At 40.3% G+C, this 20,504-nt stretch overlaps 1 protein-coding gene across 2 annotated transcripts in view; it reads right to left on the bottom strand.

Annotated features, from left to right (window-relative positions):
• Positions 1-2,078: 2,078 nt before the first annotated feature.
• The window catches only part of MTA1-like (metastasis associated 1-like), a 94,039-nt gene continuing 75,613 nt past the window's right edge, over positions 2,079-20,504 (bottom strand). The window contains exons 10-17 of one of the 2 annotated variants that reach the window (XM_080270546.1): positions 19,165-19,293; positions 11,646-11,930; positions 11,149-11,355; positions 9,347-9,457; positions 7,465-7,482; positions 4,770-4,797; positions 2,936-3,259; positions 2,079-2,769 (exon numbers count right to left, since the gene is read on the bottom strand). In XM_080270546.1, the coding sequence (XP_080126672.1) occupies positions 2,634-2,769; positions 2,936-3,259; positions 4,770-4,797; positions 7,465-7,482; positions 9,347-9,457; positions 11,149-11,355; positions 11,646-11,930; positions 19,165-19,293 (1,238 nt within the window). In that variant the 3' untranslated portion in view covers positions 2,079-2,633. The remainder of the gene's footprint in view (positions 2,770-2,935; positions 3,260-4,769; positions 4,798-7,464; positions 7,483-9,346; positions 9,458-11,148; positions 11,356-11,645; positions 11,931-19,164; positions 19,294-20,504) is intronic. The other variant, XM_080270545.1, reaches the window with a different exon arrangement.

Genomic DNA, 20,504 nt, shown 5'->3' with positions numbered 1-20,504 from the left:
GGCTGATGGTCCTACAATGAGGGAAGGGAGGGGGGGGGGCCACTGCCATACCTCCTTCCATTTCATCTAGCCACTAGTAAGGCCATTAAAATTTCAAATGATATAACCGTAGCTTGAAGTACAATAAGCCACCCACCAGCACTTGGGGATGTGTGGTGTGTGTGTTTAATTCCGCATGACATGACACCCCCACATGTACAGAGGTTAACATCAACCTCAAAGCAAGACAGGCAGTATCAACAAAACATGGTAATGGGTACGGTATGAAGTGGTAACAGCTACAGTACTGGCAGTTTGTATTTTGTGGGGAATGTACTCAAATATATCATGACATTTTACATACAAAGGGTATTTTAAATTGGAGCAAACAGCAATTTAGCTTGATAGGTAGCAGTGGAACCTTACTGGGCAATTTTTTGAATACCTGTTGACGTAGTACAAAATGGCATGTCAAAGCAGATGACTTAAATGAGCACTGACTGTAGCTACACTGTGCTAGTGGATGCTTAAAGAAACACCACCTAATTCCCAACTCTTAGTGAACTAGTAATGACATGGAACACAATGACAATAAGGAGACAGAATCCAGAGTGAAAAGTAAAAACAAAGACACCTATTTTTATAAACTCCATATTGAAGACCACATACAAGCTGATATATAGAAAGTATGTGGGAAAACAGATAAACTCTACACAAGAATTTCAAAGGCAAACAACTTACTGCTTTTAAAAGTTTAGAAAGTTAAGTCATACCTAATACTGAATAAATTTCTTTCCTCATACAACTGAATCATAAAATTTTCTGCATTAATTTACAGTAAAAACTTCCTTACTAGCATTTTGTTCTCATGTCTATGATTTACCCCACGTTTGTTCATGAGCTGAGTATTAGGATGGATTTTGTAAAGCGCTGAATGCTCTAAAAATTGGAACAAACCCAGAGTCATGTAAACACACACATTTTGGGAGGATACCTGTGTTGACGGTGTTGATGGACAATGCGTACAGAGCCGCAAACCAAAAATAAACAAAAAATAAAAAATAAATAAATACATGAGTGCAGAGAATGCTGAACTGGGACATAATACAAAGTACACAAATTATGGCTAATATCACTACGAATCACTGAAAATTTCATGTTCTGAACTTGCGTCAACCATTATATACACGAGTCGGAATAAAAAATAGTGTGGGCGCTGTTCCAAGTCTATGGTTATGCTCATTTCCACTTTGAACTCATTTCATTTTTTTTTTTTTTTACGCGGCAGCAGCACAGGGCACCATTCTTCACCTCACTTCGTCCTTCATGCCTCCTGGTAAAATCTTGTAAAAAAATTTTCTGCACTGTACATTATTCATTCTGCTCACCTATAAAATAATCGCCCACATAATTTGTATTTTCTACCAATTACAGCACCATTTCTGTGTGCCTTTTATCAATAGTGCACATATTACAGATTTGGCTTCCACGTTAGGCTGTCCAATTCAAACATCTCTGTAATTTCTCACATCAACAATCCAAATGTTCTCAATTTCTTCTGCAACATTCACAAATCCCAATGATTACAGTATTCCTCTGTGCCATGTGTGATAAACTTCTCAGCTTATTCCAATCAGATCATCTTACAACAATGCTTCCACTTCTCAGGTACTTTCTCAGCAAACTGTAAACTGCCTCTGCCTCAGCCTGGAGAACTAGTCTACAGATCCATCATCTTTGTAGAAGCCCCAGAGCTTTTACATAAAGACTCACATAACGTGCCTCTCATAACACACACAAAAAAGATTTTTGAACTTTGATTCTTTCAACAGTAAGTGTTTATATTTCCCTCCATACGCCCAGATGAGACGCAACTCGCCTTGTCACCTCCCACCCTGGGCCACAACACACAACTTTACGAAGGAAGATAAAACTGCAGGCCTGGGAGGGAGGGGGGAAATGCATGGTTTAACACTGTGTCCAGATTCACTCTGGCACAAGCACAAGTCACTGCCTTGGATACAAGTTTCCAACGAGCGGTGTCAGAGTTTTCAGCAAGCACTTGAGAGTCCATGCTGGCTCTCCAGACATATTAAATCACTGCCCTCTCTTACTGATCAAGACACAGCCACACCAACACCCGAGTTCAGCGTGTGTGCAAGCCCACTGCCAGGTGTCATGGAGCCAACCAATCACGTGGGAGAGACTGGGAACTGGTATAACACTTCAGTGTTTACCAGCCATGTGCATGATGATGGCTGGCCCCTCACACTTAACAGTCCAGCACAACACAGCCAAGCCATGTGAAGGTTTAAGTTACTTGTTACACACACACACACATACACACACAAATGTACACACAGTCAACCAGCCATGCCAGTGTGGATGGATGTTGTAAGCACTGGCAGGCAGTTTCCAATGTGTAAGCAACCTGTCATGTGCCTGAGAGGTGGTGTGATGGCAATGGCTCAGCTAGCTGTATTGGGAGATGAGGGTCCAGGCAGGGGAGACAATTGGCCCTGGTTTGGAGAAGAGGGACCTGGGTGAGGAGATGTGGGGCCCTGGTGAGAGAGGGGTCCTGGGTGGGGGGTTATGGGGCCCTGGTGTGGAGAGGGGGGTCCTGGGTGTGGGGACACTGGGCCCTGGTGTGGGGATCATTCGCTGATATGGGAAACTGGTGTGGTGGTGGGTGTGGGCATTGCCGGCGAGGATTCCTTGTCTTGGATCTTCTTCCATGGCCGACGTGCCGCTCGTTTTAGGTCGTTGGTTGTTAAGCTCTTGCGTAGCTTCCTGTATAGACAAATGGGAAAATATGCTGCCTTTAAAGATAAATTTAAAATGGTGCCATTAAGCATAAGACACAAGATATCTCAGACGCTAATTATTACTTAGGTCAAATAAAATATGAACACAAAACCATGGCAACAGTGTTAAGGCAGTGACACAGGCAACATACTTGGTGGTGTCTGTGGCATAGAAGTAAACATCATCAGGGGCGTCCATCCATGAGATGATGCGTGGGCGACCTCCCACTCTGGACACGGTGGCAATCTTGGCTCGGCCCGGTGTCGTGGGTGCCTGGTGGGTGGGCAGTGGTGGCGTGGACATCCCCATGGCTGGTGGCGGCAGCAGTGGTCCCCCGTTGATACCCACTGGCGTCACCGTAAGACCCGGTGGGGGAATCACACCCAGCTGGTTGAGTTGTAGTACCTCCATGTCCCCATCCTTCTGTCGCTTGGCCGGAGGGAGTCCTGAGGGGGGATGACCACGCGGCTCACAGCTGACCTCCTCCGGACCTGCTGCTGCTTCCTTCATACACTTCTCAAACCAACTATCTATCTTCGCTGCTGCTTCCCCCACTAATCATACCAACTATCTATCTTATCTGCTGCTGTTGCCTCCTTCATATACTACTCATAACAACTCACCTACCACATTCTACCTCATTTTCCCACCACAGCCTCACTATCTTCACGTGTCTCTCTTTTACAGCAACAGCAATGCCTGTCCTCTTGCAGCCTTGCATCTCTCCTCATTACTTTGCTTGTTTTTTTATATTCTTCCAAACTAATACCCAAGCTGATACTGATGCCACCATTAATAACAGAACTCAATCCCTCACCATTATTTATCCCTTCCATCAATAATACTAATGCAACTTATTACCATATCAACTGTTTAACTCCAAGAATCCAGTAATATATTATAATGGATTATTCTTACGACCTCCAAATTATTTTATCCACCTCATGAGAGACCTTTAATAGCAAAGGGAATAGTGTATCGGGTACTGACCTCCCTAGTTCAAAAGTCGCTCCAAGAAATCAGCTGATGGTGGAAAATAATCACAAAAAAATGTCATCTGATTCAAGGGCTTAATAACATAACTCTTAATAACAGCCATTTCCACTGCTGCCTACATAATCCTTGCTACCATCACCCATACCAGTACTAAAAGAGGGTAACACTGCTGCTTTATGCCAACTGAGAGAGAACCTGGCATGGTACGAAATTACTTTGTAAAGGAACATCCAAAGCTCCCTAAATTCTATAACTGAAAAAAAAAAAAAAGCCTGTAATCTTCCAGTACCACCCTTATGATCACCTCAACATCTACATCATCATCATCATCACTGTTCCAACCCTGACTTCCGTAAGATATGGTTGGCCATACTATCTACTACTCCCTATACTAACTTCATATGGTTTACTTTTTCCTAAAATCATCCTCTTCTTCTAATATATACTACACTCATTCCACCTGGTCATAAAATAATATACTGTACTACAATACCTAGGACATTATTTGAAAGAAGTATTGTACGTGTTCTCATTATGTGATCATTGTGGTTAGTGGCATGACTACTAAATCAATATTCCTTACATCTGTAACACTGACAACCTTACAAAACTCAGTAAGATCCTACATTATGAAAAAAAGACTATTCTTGCAAGATATAACAGGTGTAGGTTCAGAAATAATATACAGTACTGTACATCTAAGAAGAAAACAAAGGTTCATATCCTTATCCGGTAAGAAGACTCCCAAGCGCTTTTTCTCTACTAGCTTATTTCTGCAGATGGCAAGCTAATATTCTCTTGTATGCTACTTATGCAACAACTAACGATATTTAGATATTAATGGCATAAAACAGAATTGTGGGGAGTAATAAAGAAGATAAATTCCTAGAATGTCTCTCAGCTAACCATAATACTGGCCAAAGACATAAAATGGGCTATAATCTCCACTTTCCAGCACCTCCTCCATGGCGAGGTATTTTGTATATTACGCATCATTTTTCTCTTGTACAATAAAATCTCGATATAACGGACTTCTAATAGACCGGAATCTGCTTTTATTGGAATCGAGGAGCTACCAGACTAATTTCTTATATATCTGAAAAAGTCCCATAAAGCCAGTGTCTGGACTGCCTGGCCACTTCAGCAATGTTCACCACAACTAGGTAAATAAAAGACATGTTTATCAGTGTACAGTAAAGTAATACTATATATGTTACACTCTTTGATTTTTGTCTATCTATCTATACCTACGCTGCTTCCCCCAAGGAAAGGGAGGTAGCCGAGACAGGACAACACACTCCCCATTTACTCATCCATTCAAACACATTCATTCGCATCTTAGCCCCAAGGGAAGAACGGACAGATCCTCACCGCACCACACTGCACAAGGGTCAACTGCGCAATGCAATCAGTAACATCCGCAGCAGGGCCCGACAGCAGAGCTGGTTTACCCCTGCCACATCATAACAGACCCATCCCCTTACCCGCACCTGACCTGACTAGCTGATCAGACCAAATACGGGAGAATATCCCCTCAGGGCTGTGTCATCACTTATTCATTCACAATTTCTCTCCATTTATTTCTGTCACGCACAGCCACTCTTCCTTGCTCAACAGACATCTCTCTCGCATCCAGTGCTCACTTCACACTGTCCATCCATCCTATTCGTGGTCTTCCTCTCAGCCTTACACCTCTCACATCAGATCTAGTTATCTTTTTCACCAATCGATCATTATCCATTCTCTCCATATGCCCAAACCATCGCAACACCCTCTGCTCAACTCGATCAGCCATCTCCCGAACAACTCCAGTTCTCCTTCGCACTTCATCATTTCGCACTCGATCCATACGCGTCACTCCACACATACTCCTCAGACACCTCATCTCCATTACATTCAAACTTTTCCTCTCTGCTACAGTACAGTCCTGCAATGGTAGTGAAAAAAGTTTAAAAGCCATTGGTGTGACCCGGACTAATGTCTGATATACTGGAGAAAGTCCGGGTTAGCAGGGGGAAGTCCGGATGTTGGTTTTATTGGAATTTCGCTTTTTCGGAATGGCTTGGGCCCCAGTTAGTCCGTTATAGTGAGGTTTTACTGTATTTTAATTTTCTGTTCTGACACAGACTGCATAAGTAACACATAAAAATGCATTACCTTACCAGATCCAGAAATAAACATATAAGGAAGTGGAGCTGACAAGCCTCAAGAACCACCAGTAAGATGACCCACTGATAATTTATTCTGAATATTTTCCTATCCCAGAAAAGCAGTATTCTCTCTCCATTGCTTTATGACCAGTGATTTTTTTTCCCCCCCCTTGTTCTTGTTATCTTCAAATTTTTAGAAAACTCTGGATGGACATCAACTAGTGAGAGAAAGTGAAAGCTATATCTGCCCACTCCAGTTTGAAGTCTCTCCAAAGCTGACTAGAACAGCCTGGAGATAGCAATTAAAAACAGTTACAGGAGAGAAGGCATCAAAAAGTTAACCCAAGGCCTTGAACGGAATCTTGTAGACACCTAACAAACTGTAACTGAGAAAACAACAATTTGTGTACTGTACTGTATCAACCATCTTATAGCATGTGAGATCAGTTGGAAATTTGTTTACAATACCATAACCAGACATATTTGCTCCCCATAGCACCAGCCACACCATCTTCCTGCAATTACAGTACAAGTACCTCTTACATCTATTGCTCACCAATGCTCTAATTTCTATTACTTTCTGAAATCTGCATTTGTTACCTAAATCATAAGTTTCCTTAATGATTATGACAAATTCTGATACTGGGGGTATTTTACATTAGCTTAAAAGTGATGGTGCTTAAATTGTGACCAAAAGCAGCACAGATGAATGATACACAGCAAAATGATGCATTAGAGGATGCTGGCTAAATACAATCCATATCACAGTTAACTGTATTAGTTTCCACAGAAAGGTTTTTAAAAGGCTCCAGCATGTAAGTTCTGAATCAATGCCACTCTGCCTCGTATACCTGAATATTTTACAAAACTCACCCTCCACTTATCATCTTTGATGGAAAATATTTTGACTCAAGCATTTACAGCACTTTTTCTTCAGATAACTTACAAATTCAGGTATAAATGTAATCACTTCAGAAGGGACTACAACTAACCTACTGCACTCTGTTAATTCTTTTAAGGCAATTTTGAAGGTCTGAAAATCACAAGTACAACAGAACTTGACAGTTATCTCCTGTGGAGGCACCACTATAACCAAGTGATTTCGCTGCCCAGTTATACAAATGTGTCCCATCTTCCCTATCCTCCAAATGAAGGATGTTGGGACTGCAGGTGAAGGACAACTTCATCTTGCAGTCCACCATATTCACATCCAGACGAGCCTTGGGGCACAACAGCAGGAATCACCTCTTTTAAAGATGTACAGCACCTCGCTACTGAACAAATTCACATGAAAAATCAGTCGTTAAATCAATTCCTTTCCACAAGAAGGGGCAAAATGGGGGAGAGGTGCGCAAGGCCAGAGTGGACCAGTACCGGTTGAGACCGGGCAGGGGAGGATGGAAAAAAGGTGATGGAGGTGTGACTCAGACCTACAGTGGAGCCTATAGGGGAGGAGGGGGATGGAGGAGACAAGAACTCCTCACCAGTCAACTTAAAACACCAAAACAAATAAAAAGATGTAAAACTCACCCACCTTCTTCCAATTCGCCCTCTAGAATGGGAAAATGTCATCAATTACAAACTCATTAATTGAACTGAGCACTTAGCAAGCTACCCCACACCAACATATAATTAACAGCTATACAATATGCTAGTTTAACCTTCCAATGACCCATCTGTTTTTCTATACAGTATAAAGCAGTTGGTGATGTGTCTGGTGGCTGGCAGGGAGGGGAAGGAGGAGGAGTGTGTCATGGTATCTCAAACTCTAATGATGTCAAAACAAACTCGAGATATCCTCTTGTAACCTAATACGACTGGAGAACAAAACTCTATGCTTTGGTATTTCATTGCACTCTGTCCCATCGGTGGTACTTATTTATAATGGTAGGTTCAGTCTCCCGAACTGAATAAACTCATATGCAATAAACAAAGTAAGTAAAAGTTGTCTACATTCTGCAAACAATGATAAAACACAACGTAAATACACACCCCAGATAACAAGTTGCAGGTCACTTAAACCAGGAGTGAAAAAATAGGTATAGTCTCATGCCTGTTCAATACATTCCCATCCCAGAAAAAAAAAAAAAAAAAAAAAAAAATCAACACAGTAGTTCTATATATCTGCTCTTCGTCTAAAACCACTGGATGCTGAAAACTATCATTCTTGTGATCAGAGTACTAATTTATTACTCAAGGCAATAAGGCATCACTAATAATTTTATATAATACACAAAAACTTCTACTGGTCTACACAAGAGCTACAGAAATCTCAGTGCAAGTTAAATGCTAGTAAAAATATAATAGGTAATTCTGAAAAAATACAAAACAAAAATAAACATAAGAGAGAATCTACTAAAGCCTCAGATTTGTTTTCAGGGTTGAACCACTACAATTTTCCTGTAAGAATCTCCCCCAGACATGATAACATCCAGGCTGAGCTGTTACCTACTCCTGCCCCTCCAGTGCCCTGTGCCAGAGAGCAAATATGTCAGGGTGAGGTCCAGGCAACTCAGTGCTGGCCGCAGTGTAAGTGTGGCTCACATATCACTGCACTTCTCAACGACAAGGAAATTCATAAAAATGCAAATTATGCATAACTTCAGCTAAAACCAGCTAACCATATATACCAATGTAAGATAACAGTACAGTAATTGCATTATAAAACTATAATACAAATAAATTTGCATTCCAAAATTCCTGTCCATTTATTAAATATCCAATGAATGCCATCATTAATAAAAAAGTGATGAGCAAAATCATCATCTATACTATGGTGGTTCCTCCATTATTGTACTTGGAACCAAACAGTTACTGCCACAGTTCACAAACTATGACAGTGTCATATTAATTAAGCTTTGCAGGCTATGTTTAAGGTTTGCATTATCTAACCCCTTCATCCCAACGGGGTCTTCCCTACGCAGAAGAAAATCATCTGCCACTGGGAAGCATGAAGTGGACAGCACAGTTTGTTTCTAACACTTTCAGCCTGGGAGGTCTCTTCCAACCAGAATACTCTGTCAGGCATTAACCAAAGTAAAACAGAAAAGTCACCCTTAGGATGAAGGAGTTGAAGAAAAACATACTATGTACTGCCGAAAGCTTTTTCTCGACGAAAGAGGAATATTTTACAATGCAGAAGCTTCTATTTTGAAGGTTTGCTGGAAACTACTACCCAGGTTACTGGGACTGTGAAATGGCAGTAAATATCCAACTGCAATTAAAATTAATTGGGTAACATGAAACTAAGCAATCATCACTTCCATGGAGATAACTACTTGCCAATGAACAGCAGCTACTCAACATACCTTCAAAACAGGAAGAAGGATCTGCAAGTGGAGATAACACTAAACTGTAAAGGGTAAGGGCTAAGCATAACCAGTCTCAGCCACCACTACAAACAGTGATACACCTACCATCCATGCCGTTGATCTCCTCGTAGGCACGGCGCTTGAGCAGGGTTGGAGATGCATTGTTTACCACTGCCAGTTCCCTGTTGGGCACCGGTGTGTAGATCAAGCTCCCATCTGTGGGTGGAGAAGAAGGAGCTTTCTTAACAACAGTATATTAAAAAACACAGCTTTACCCTCAACAAGATGAGAAGTTGCCAATCCTGTTCTCTCCAACCTCCAAACCACTTCCATTTCCTTGACATCAGAAGTTCCTCGTTATAGAATTTCCAATACTGTCGGTAAGCAGCCTTGCCCCTGACCTCTATGCTCTTGATAGGCAACAAAGAACTGGGTGATGGAGGTTCTTTATCAAATCCATCTCTTCTAATTGACAATATTTCAGTTTGTATGCTAAACTGACCTCTGAATATTAAAATCAAGTAATATTGACAAAAACAATGATATCTGGTTTGCATAATGGACAGCTTAGGATCACAGAACAGTACAATGCAGTATTGCACACTGTCAACTAGCACTTCTCCAAACCTTTGTCATTTGTAAAAATATACAGTATTGCTATATGCAGCCATCTGCACAGTAGTAATTATTTGGAAATGGAACAGTCAAGGGCTATATTTAAATTGTGAAAAACACTATCTGATCAGTCTTTTAAATGTGTATAAAACAGAAGAAAAAAAGGATTACTGATCAGGTGTACACCTGTCCACTTTTAGTGTTACTATCCAAATGGCCAAGGCTTTCCACTCATCTTATGTACTGGGATGCTTAACATACAAATAAAGTCCTGGTCAGTTGAGAAGGTAAACTCAGAATGACAGTTATTACAATAAGCGACATTATAGCACTTCTTGAATATGTAAAAGCCTGCTTTACTGAATCCAGATGAGCGTGGGGCCACATCATCATCATCATCATCTCTGCAAGATTACAAGCACATGAAAGCTGCTAAAACTAAAACAAAATTCTGAAATCACGACATAACTGATCATGTGGTAACATCAGTGTGAAATATACATGAACTGAGCTACATAAGGTGTGGATATATTGTACTGTGTGATATACAGAATGCGTTGTGATGTTCTTACAGCAGCCTCAGAAATGTTACATTTCTTTTCTTACCATTTCTCTACCTTCTCCTCTTTCTCTCTCCCTCCCTTTCTCTCTCTCTCCAACCACCGTGAGTCAAACAGCACAGAACAGTGAACTATTATAATCACTCAGACAAGCTAGAGGAAAAATAATGGACGGATATGGAAGACAAAAGGAAAGAAAATGAAACACAAGAGATTTCTGAAGGTATTGAGTCTTATATTCTCTACTTCCAGCATTCTAACTCACATGATAATAAAATATATCATACACCACTTTATTTGTTGACAGATGGTTTACTAAATATTTACTGAAGGATATGACGAATTATGAAAAGTTGGTCCGCTGCAAGCTTAAGAAGCAGAAAATAGCGATCAGCTGAGAGGTAAATTTATGACCTGGCCCCCTGGATAACACGGAAAATAAAAACAAATAAAAGAAATAAACTTGAAAAGGGATATGATGTATTACTTTGGCCCTTTGTAAACTTTAGATGTAGAAAACTGTGATGAAATGAGGGGGAAAATGATATCCTGGCTTCTTGGGTGGTTTGCAGAATACAAAGTAAGATTTTCTCCAGAATGATGGATCATGAAAAACTTGGTTTTTGGAAGCTTCAGAAGTGGAAAATACAGTAATGATGATCTGAGAGGGGAAAAGAAAAAAACTGATAAGCTGGCCCCTGGGAGGTAAGAAGTAAAAAAAAAAAAACCAACCTGGCCCCTTGGGAGGTTTGGGGAATGCAATGTGAGGTTGTTTTGGGAGGAGGGCAGATTCAGTGGGCAGCATCCAGGCGGGGCAGGCGGTGGTGGCCTGGCCCAGCCTCAACGACACCAGTGCCACCCGGCCCCGCCGCCGCCCCGGACCCCGCTTCACCAGGTAAGCAAAATCATCAAACGATTTCCCACCCATGCGCGCCAGACCTGCAAACACCATGCCTTGTGTTTAGACCCACACCGCCCTCACTAAACCTCTCACACAAACTAACTCTCATATAACTCAACTGCCTCTGATTTTTATCCTCACTACAGCTCTCACACAAGCTACCTCTTATATAACTTAAGTGGCTTTAACTTTTGCAGAGTTTTTGCACTATTACATTTCATTATGGAACAGCTTATAAAGGATTCGTTTACTTCAGGGTATAATCACGTATGCACAAAGCAGCCATGACAAGATGGCCATAGGGAGAGACTTGGCGGCGTTGACTTACTCTCCTGGCGGATATTTGCTGCATTGATGGGAAAGGTTGGGTTGCGTGATGCCTTCCTGGGTCGTATAATGTGGTGACAGAGGCGGCGCATAACTCGCACGGGCAGACTGGTGTGGACCATGATGGCAGCACGAGTTTTCATGATAGGGCGAGGGGAGCCAGGCCGCAGTGCCACGCCGTGTGCCGTCGCAGCATGACGTACAAGCTGTGACCGAGTCTTGTACTCACGACCACAGCCCCCAACATTACACCGCTGAGTACGGTTACCACCACTGTGCAGTCGTTCTGCAATGTAAAACAACGCACTCTTACTGTTGCAACCTTCCTATACCTTGCTCATGCCACTCTGCAGAGCTGTCATCCAGTTATCAGTCTCATTTTAAGGCTCATTTTCTTCCCACTGATGCCAAAGTCTTGTTTCATATCTTTCCACATCTTTAGCACATACTGTATACTGAAGCCTCTTTCCTCTAATCTGCTTTCTGTTCTATTGCATTTTCCAAGTTAAAAGTTTCACTAAATATGTAAGCACCAGTGACAACTTGTAAATGTTCTTCTCATAACATCTAACATCTGTTCCACGTACCGTATTCTTAAGCAATATCAATTGAATGAAAACAGTACATCACTAAACACCATACACACATCCCCAAAAATAAAATATATCATCATCACAGAGTGCAGGAATTCCCAAATCAGGCATCGTGTACATGTACAAAAATTATTCTAATCAAATTTCCTGTTCCACCTGGATAAGGCACCTAAAGCACAACTCTTTGATATCATTAAGTAAACAGTATGAACCAAGGAAAAAGGTACCCCCAAATACTATTTCTTTTTCTTCTGTAGCACACAAGGTACAGCCACGTTCACAAGTGGGGATACATATCTACTCATATTATCAACTGCAGAGTCTACTATTGGCGAGATGTGGAATCGTATCACTTACTGCCTGGTGCGCTGGTCATCAATGGAACAGTAAAAGAGGGAATTAGTTCCAGATCTTACCAGCAATGGATACCACAGTACACTAAACGAGTAGATGTGTATCATTTCTCCTGAACGCGACTGTACACGAGTACTTATAACATACATGCAAGGCAGTTTGGAAATCATTCCCTATATCATTCCAGAGAGGGTAGGTTACCAGATCACTCTTCCCACTGTTTTTAGTCACCTTTTATGACAAATTGAATACATGAATAATACTGTATAATTTCATCCCTCTCAACAGGGTTACAAATGAAAGTTACATTTTTATAAGAATGGCTCTATATATTAACGGAATGTGTTTATGCACCTAATCATCATTAACAAACCCTCCTATATCTGACAATATGCGAGTACAAGACACTTGTAGACTGACAGTTTGTTGCTCATTTTACAATAATGTTATATTACAGCAGGCCTCATCAGACTCTCAATATATCTCTAGATGATACCCTGACCTCCTCTCTTCCTCCCTTCCATCACTTTCCCATTATTCTTCCTTTTTCATCACTACTTCTGCTCTTTCCCATTCTCCGGCTCAAGCACTACACACATCATAATACGATTTAACACTTTATCATCATTCTCATCTGGACCTCCTTTCCCACCCTAGGGCACGGTGAGGAGTAGCAATGGCCAGACTGCCCAAATTGGCCTAATCCAAAGGGCAATGCTTCCGTTCACTCACCATTCAAGCCCCCGGAATCCTGGCTCTATTTGATATACCAAAAACATTCACCACGTTCTGTAGCTTCACATAAATGTATCTGACAGAGTCAATCTGGAAGCTGTCACATTAAAAAGGGGTGCCAAATCATACTCCAGCATCAGATGAGGGCTAAAGTAGTATCTTTTTGAGTCTAAAGTATTGGCATTCAGACATCTTCTTGCAAAGACTGAGAAGTAATTAACTGACCCCGGCACTCAGATCTTCCAGTCCATAGAAAACATCAGCAGGACCATGGCCAAGGCCAACCTAAATACAGGGATTCCTTTCAGGGACAGCATGATAACTCACCTCCCACTTGTTCTACGTAGGTCATTTTATTTTCAGTTACCCTATACTACAACCCAAATTTACCATGACACTTTTTTTCCTCCAAATGTTATTACTCTGCTAACAATGTGTTAATTTTCATTTTGCAGATTTTGAAATTCTATGAAACTGGCTACCTTCTGAGTATCACTCACTGCCTGTCAATTACAATAAGGTCATCCGGTGACTGGGGGTCACTTCGAGTTTTGCAATATCCTCTCTACTCATCACTTCCATTATGTTTTCCACATTCGATCAGTAACTGGAGGTGTTATATCAACTACCAGATACATGACCCGAATTTTCACTCACAGCAGTCATGAAAAAAAATATTTACAAAGTCTCCCAGTCCACCAACTCCCTAATTCCTCTCATCTACCATTCTCAGCTGCCCTCTTTTATAGTCATCCACATCTACCTTTGTTCTTACACTCACACTGGATGATTCATTCGTTTTGTTACAGTACAGAAGTTACACAGTACCAGTTTTATCAATTTTCAAGTCACCAGAATGAGACCAAACTGCACCTGCAATGCAGCACTGTGGGTGCCAGGTAAAGTTTGTAGTCTCACCACCCTAATCCTGCACCCCACATTTTTTGAGATAGGAGACCTGGAAAGGGATGCCTTCATGCAGTATTACAGATGTGACCAAGCAGTGGATCTGTCTTGTTATAAAAAAGTTTCTGACCTTCCTCCCTATCCCCCAAAGGACAATGGCATGCTGCAGGAGGAGGATAACTACAGCCTGCAGTTCACCAGGTTCATGCTCACATAAGTCAGAGTTGCACCTCATACTACTACACTGGGTGGGGAGATTCATGGGGCAACGTAGGATTGGACGATGGATGGATGCATGGTTCTTTGATGTCAATGAAAAAGTGGATATGATAAGAAAGTATGTATAGGAACAATCCCCCACCCCTCCAACCCTCCCTGTACAAGTGCCTCCAAAATTACTGACCCCAAGGATAATTACTCCACCTCTAATATGAAAATACAGTACTTTACAAAGTATGAGGTATTATTACAATCCAAGAATGAATCACTGCACTGCATTCCTACAAAGATTTTCATGAATGCACGATATCACAAACTTTAACACACATCTGTAAGGCACAAATCATACCTAAACATATAAAAATGCAGCAAAACACTGTCATAACCCAACATCGTCACTGCCACTGTTTTCACCCTTTCCCTACAGTAAATCCAGAAGGCTACAGAGAGAAAGAGAACAGCTCTTTCATCTCTCAAATCCCAGACACAATCTAGGAGCCATGCAGTTAACAGCAACACAAGTGTTGGGCAATGGGATCACCAAAGCTATCCTTTTGTCAATATAATAATAAAGAACTTCATACAAAAATATCCTACACACACTCTACACTATATTTTATCAGTTATATGGAAAAAGTCCAAATTATCATTTGAGAGTATCATGTAAAACAAACTGATACCTTTATTGTTTGGAGGAACTGGCACTTTTGAGAAACAAAAGACCAGTTTTTTATTAATATTTTACTTTCATTCTGCACTGATTGATATGCTGCAGCATCATATGCTGTCATTTTCTAACACTTTTTAAAAACATACCGGTCTACACTTTTACCTTTAATAATATACTTGACTTACTGAAAGATATAATAAAGAACGTTACAGAGCAGCATATAAAGTTGGGGAGTGGTCAACTTTCCCCAAAAACTTTACCATGTGATGCTTTTTTTTAGCAGACAATATGAGTTTCACTTAATTCCTTGAACAAACTTGGGCATTCTTAATTAACAAATTCACAAACACTTCCACATTCAAACTCACTCACAAACAGATGGTACTTTGTTAAAAATCTTTAACACTGCCTTGAAGAAAAATGCTTCACTGTTAAGTATAATTTTCAATATAACACAATGACAGGGAGAGAGAAATAGGGAACACTTCACACAAAAGTATACGATAATATTGTTTCTCACAATATGGATGAAGTTTTCAGATTACTATGTTCTACAGTGAAATGCTAATAATGATGGATCATCTGCTGCATATTCAGAAACTAAAGATTCAACATCTAGCACTTTTTCACATTTTCTTCAAAGTTCAGTCATATACACACACAATTTCAACACAATCAACAGCACAATGTACCAAGTAAATGTATATACTGTACTTCATAAACCAGTTCTTTTCTGTCACTAGTTTGTATTTTTGTACGGAAAGTTGTTCTGGACAAACTGCTTTGTGAAAGTTATAGTTTTCTGTGTTCTAGTAATATTCAGTTCTCATTAAGCACTTTAATACACTTTAATGAACAGTACTAAGGCTTTTCTTAAATCGGTCACGTCAGCTCCATACGTTATATTTAAGATGACATGTACACTTGACACTAGTTCATCTCTTTACAATCAGATCAGTCAAATGAAGCACAGTATATCAGCAAAATGTAAAGTACTGAGTACACACACATTTCCCTGAATACAGAACTTGTACTACACTTGACCATACTTGCAAAAATCCAAAGTTGAACATCTATGATAAGACCTCAATCATATTTGCACTTGCACATACAGTTCACTACCTGTTTAACACTATTGACAAAGACTATGAGACAGTTTTAAGTGCTTTCTTACCCTCACCAACAACTCTATCAAACAGGCCAGAACATAAAAGAGTTTATATCAATGCTGCAAAGGATTGTAATATCTTCCTTATAAAATGTAGGAAGAAAAAAAAAAAGTAACGAACAAGCATTCTTTGGTGAGAGTGAGCAAGCATCATTTAATTTTATCAACATTATGCAGCTTACTAACACGAAACTTTCATAGGAATTTTGTTTAGTCCCTACACTAGGTTACAAAGAAAGGTCAACAAAACCGATCACCACAATAAAGTAACGGAAGAAAGTGAACAGAAGTGATTAACCACAAGGAGAATGTTTATAACAAGGAGTGGAAATTGAAGAAGGGAGAGGAATGGAGGGAGAGCATAACAGGAGGATTAAATAGTGACACATGGAAAACAAAACCAAGTCAGTTAAGCAGAGGGAGGGCAACAGAGACTAGGAGAGGGACAGAGTCCAGGGAGACATATTTAACGAGTAAATGATAACCATGCACACACGGACCCCAGTCACCACCCCTACCCGGTTACCAGTCCTAACAGCACATTCTCATCGTTAACCATCACTACCGTTACCTCGCTGCCATTCTACTGGGCACAGTGGTTGGAGAGAGGGGCCAGGGTCAGGGAGGATAAGGGGTCTTGGCCAGGCCCTTCTTATATCTGTTTACATTTCCCTCATGGTACATATCAGGAGGCAACTTACATCTTCGATGCCATTATGTCTTTTTTATATATTACTGTTGCTTCCTCCAGACAATTTTTAGGAAAGGTCTCATATATTGAACAGGCTAATGAAGGTTAAACTAACTCCTCCAGTTCAGAAGGTCTCCCAAAGGGTAAAATTACCTGGAGGTGGCAATACCGGTATGTGATTGTAATGAAGGGGTTAAAGAGTTCAGTGCAGGATGAACCTTCCTTTATCTGTCATACTACGTGGCTCTTCTAATATTTCTTCTGCTAATTTGCACTGATTTACATAATTACCAGGTTGTATTTTTCATTTATTTGATTTTTTTTAATAATATAAAGCTCCATCAAAACAGTTTCAGTTAACATTGCTGTAAAAAAGTGACAATCTCTGGTTAGCCACAAGGACAATCTTAAGCAATCCATTTCCACTGAACTCCTTAGAAGAATAAACAACACAGTAATGAAAGAGAGCGTGTGATTGAAAGGGACTGTTGGTTAGCTGTCAGTAACATAAAAATCATGATGATTTTTATGTTCCGGACCAGGTGGGAAGGGAGGTTTGGAACATAAAAATCATCACCAAAGATTGAGAGTTTCAAGTCCATCTTTACACTACTGCTGTGTGTGCTCATTTGTGTCTTTGTGTGAGAATGTGCATCAATTTTGGTTATGTTGTCAATCCATCCTTCTGGGTGGGCAAAAAGATCAGGATCAGGATGATGAAAAGTACTACAGTTATGCTGTGTATCAATGCTAGTGTGTGTTTATGTGACTGTGTGTGAGTGTATACCAGCTCATTATCAGCAAGACTCCTAAATACATATGTAATATACTTGATGATTCAAAAAGTTACTGAATTATCATCTCATTTTTAGCATCATTCCCTGATGACCTTCTCATGATTTATCAGGACTCGGTCTTTGACATTAATGAATGGTCTGATTGTTGGTCAAATTAAATTTGGGAATACTGTGGTTCATAAGCTTATTTAATTGGTATAAGGTTAGGTTTTAGTTATTAGAACACTATTCATTTCATGCAAATCTAGTTTTAAACACTACAAAGACTAGGGCACACAACTATAATGTAATAAACCTGTCAAAACCATGACTTTGAGATGCTATTGTAATTTTGCTTATGACAGTTTAACTGATCATGAAAGTAAATATATGCAAGTTTCCACAATGGTGGTTTAATGTAAAGAAGAAACTCTAAAGTGACCTGCCAGGAGTAAATACTCAAGGCATATGAATCACCTTTTTTCATGATGAATTCAGACTTTCTGATCTCACTGTAGCAACACTCATTACTGCCATGACATGGAATCACATATTCCTTTAAAAACAGACCAATTTGAAATGCTGGGGAAAAAAAAAATAATAAAGTGTGGAGATGAAATGTTTAACTAAAATGTAAGACTGTCATTTACTGTATAACACATCTTCTACCTAGACCAACAGAACAATGCAACTCAAAAACAGCACTAGTGACTTGCTATACAGAACACATGACAGTGGCAGATCCAGATGGGGTGGGGGAAGAAGGTCCTAACACCTCTTCCTTACCATTTATTTTGGATATGGCACACAAACCCTTGATCTGATGGCATATTTTTCGTTTTAGTCTCGCTACCTCCAGACAATTTTACTCAGCTTGTGAAATTTTTTGCACTGGGGAGGTTAAACAATGACTTCAATTAACCTTTCAATACCAGAATCCTTCCTTAAACTGGATAAAGTCATGTGGATGCAGAGGGGAGGGGGTTGGGAGTTATTTGATTGACGAGATTAATGGTAACTTGTATGTTATTTGTGCAATTAAAAACAAAAAAAAAACAACAGGACTGAGAGTATTGAGATATACGTAAAATAAATTGGTATGAAGGCTGCTAAGCTGACGAGAATATGGGATCTCAGGCTCCCGATTGCCATCTTTTTCACCTGTGCCATATTTTCTTCCAAGCCAGCTAACACATAACCCATATGAAGTAAACAGAATAGGATACACAGGCAGAGTATTTAATCCAGAACCTTCTTGTTTTGATTCAACACCTACTGATAATTTTGTTAAAGTGAGAAAATTCTGGAGTCCCCTTTCTGCTAAATGCTGGATCTGCCCCTGCATGGCACTGCCAACTAACACAAAATGAAACCATAAGCCCACCCACACAAGGACCGTCACACCCACCTTCCTCCTTGCCGATGCGGGATGGGAGTTTGAGGCCGCCGAACTTCTTCCAATACTGCCAGCATGAATTACACAAACGGCACTGTAGGTGTGAGGGACCCCAGGCGTACCACTGACTGCTGCTGGTGGCTGTGAGATATAGAAAAAATATTATGTCTGGCTTTAGATAACACAAGAAGTGTGCAAAAAAGGTTCCTATTGCATTATTTTCCTGACTTTTTCTCTCACCAAAAGATGAGTAATGCAGGATCCAGAGACAAAGAAAATACAAATACGTGAGAAATATGAACAGCAAGCACACTGAAATGGGCCACAGTTATTTACAAACTGAAGTTGCCTAAATCCTGGCTGCACCTCACAGACTAACCAACGGAACTTATCTAAATGATGAACTTCACATACACCTCCTCATTCCACTGACAATTATACTAAAAGAAGGGGCACCAAGCCCTTGGTAAGTCTCTCTCAGTAAACATTTTACCTAACCACTCACCAGTCAATTCCCTAAACTCCTCCTTCCAGAATTCACTTCACACATGCATCTTTTTCTTGCATTACCACACTTCCTCATACATTTAAATTCACATATGCTCTTTTCACCATTATATCAAGTGATGGTGAGGGAGGCCTTCCTGTTGCAGCACTGATACAGCTGGGTGGCTCTGCTACTCAGAAAAATGGCATAAATCCAATGAAATACTGTTTACATAGGGTGTTGAGACTGTTTATGTTGGGCTGGTGAAAAGTAACACCTGTGAGACTTAATTTTGCAACAACAGACCAATGGCGGACTTGTTTCCCTGTGAGGAAATAATCCTTAAGCCTGCCTCTTCCTCAGTCCACAGCACTTGTCTGAACATTTCTACCTAACCTATTTTAATTATTTATTATCTACTACTGACTAGTTGCAGTGAGATGCTACTACCAAACACTTTCCACAAGCACTGTATTCTTATCTAAAAATAAACACTGTGCTTACATGACAACAGAAGGTGCTGCAGAGGGACATTATGTGGTGGCACCAATATAACCTGGCATCTCTAATGCCTGGTTATACAAATGTCCCATAACTACTTCCCCATCCACCAAAAGGAGGATGGTGGGTTGGCATGTGAAGGGTAACTTAAGCCTATAGTACACCGGCTTCATATTTTATGTTAGCTTGGGGTCACAACACAACAATAAACATTTCTTTAACAGTCTGCTTTCATTCTTCTCACGCTCATGCCAAACAACTAAAATCTTAAATTACTTATCTTCTAGTGTTCCTTAACTCATCCTACCCTTCTCTCTTATATCAGAATTCTACAGAAAATCTTTCATAATTCAAAGACACATCT

The sequence above is a fragment of the Coenobita brevimanus genome, chromosome 41 (assembly GCF_032717465.1).
Source record: "Coenobita brevimanus isolate Jiangsu-jjx chromosome 41, ASM3271746v2, whole genome shotgun sequence".
In the NCBI taxonomy this organism is placed as follows: Eukaryota; Metazoa; Arthropoda; class Malacostraca; order Decapoda; family Coenobitidae; genus Coenobita; species Coenobita brevimanus.
The sequence above is the reverse complement of the archived record's forward strand: the minus strand, read 5'-3'. Positions and strand labels throughout refer to the sequence as shown.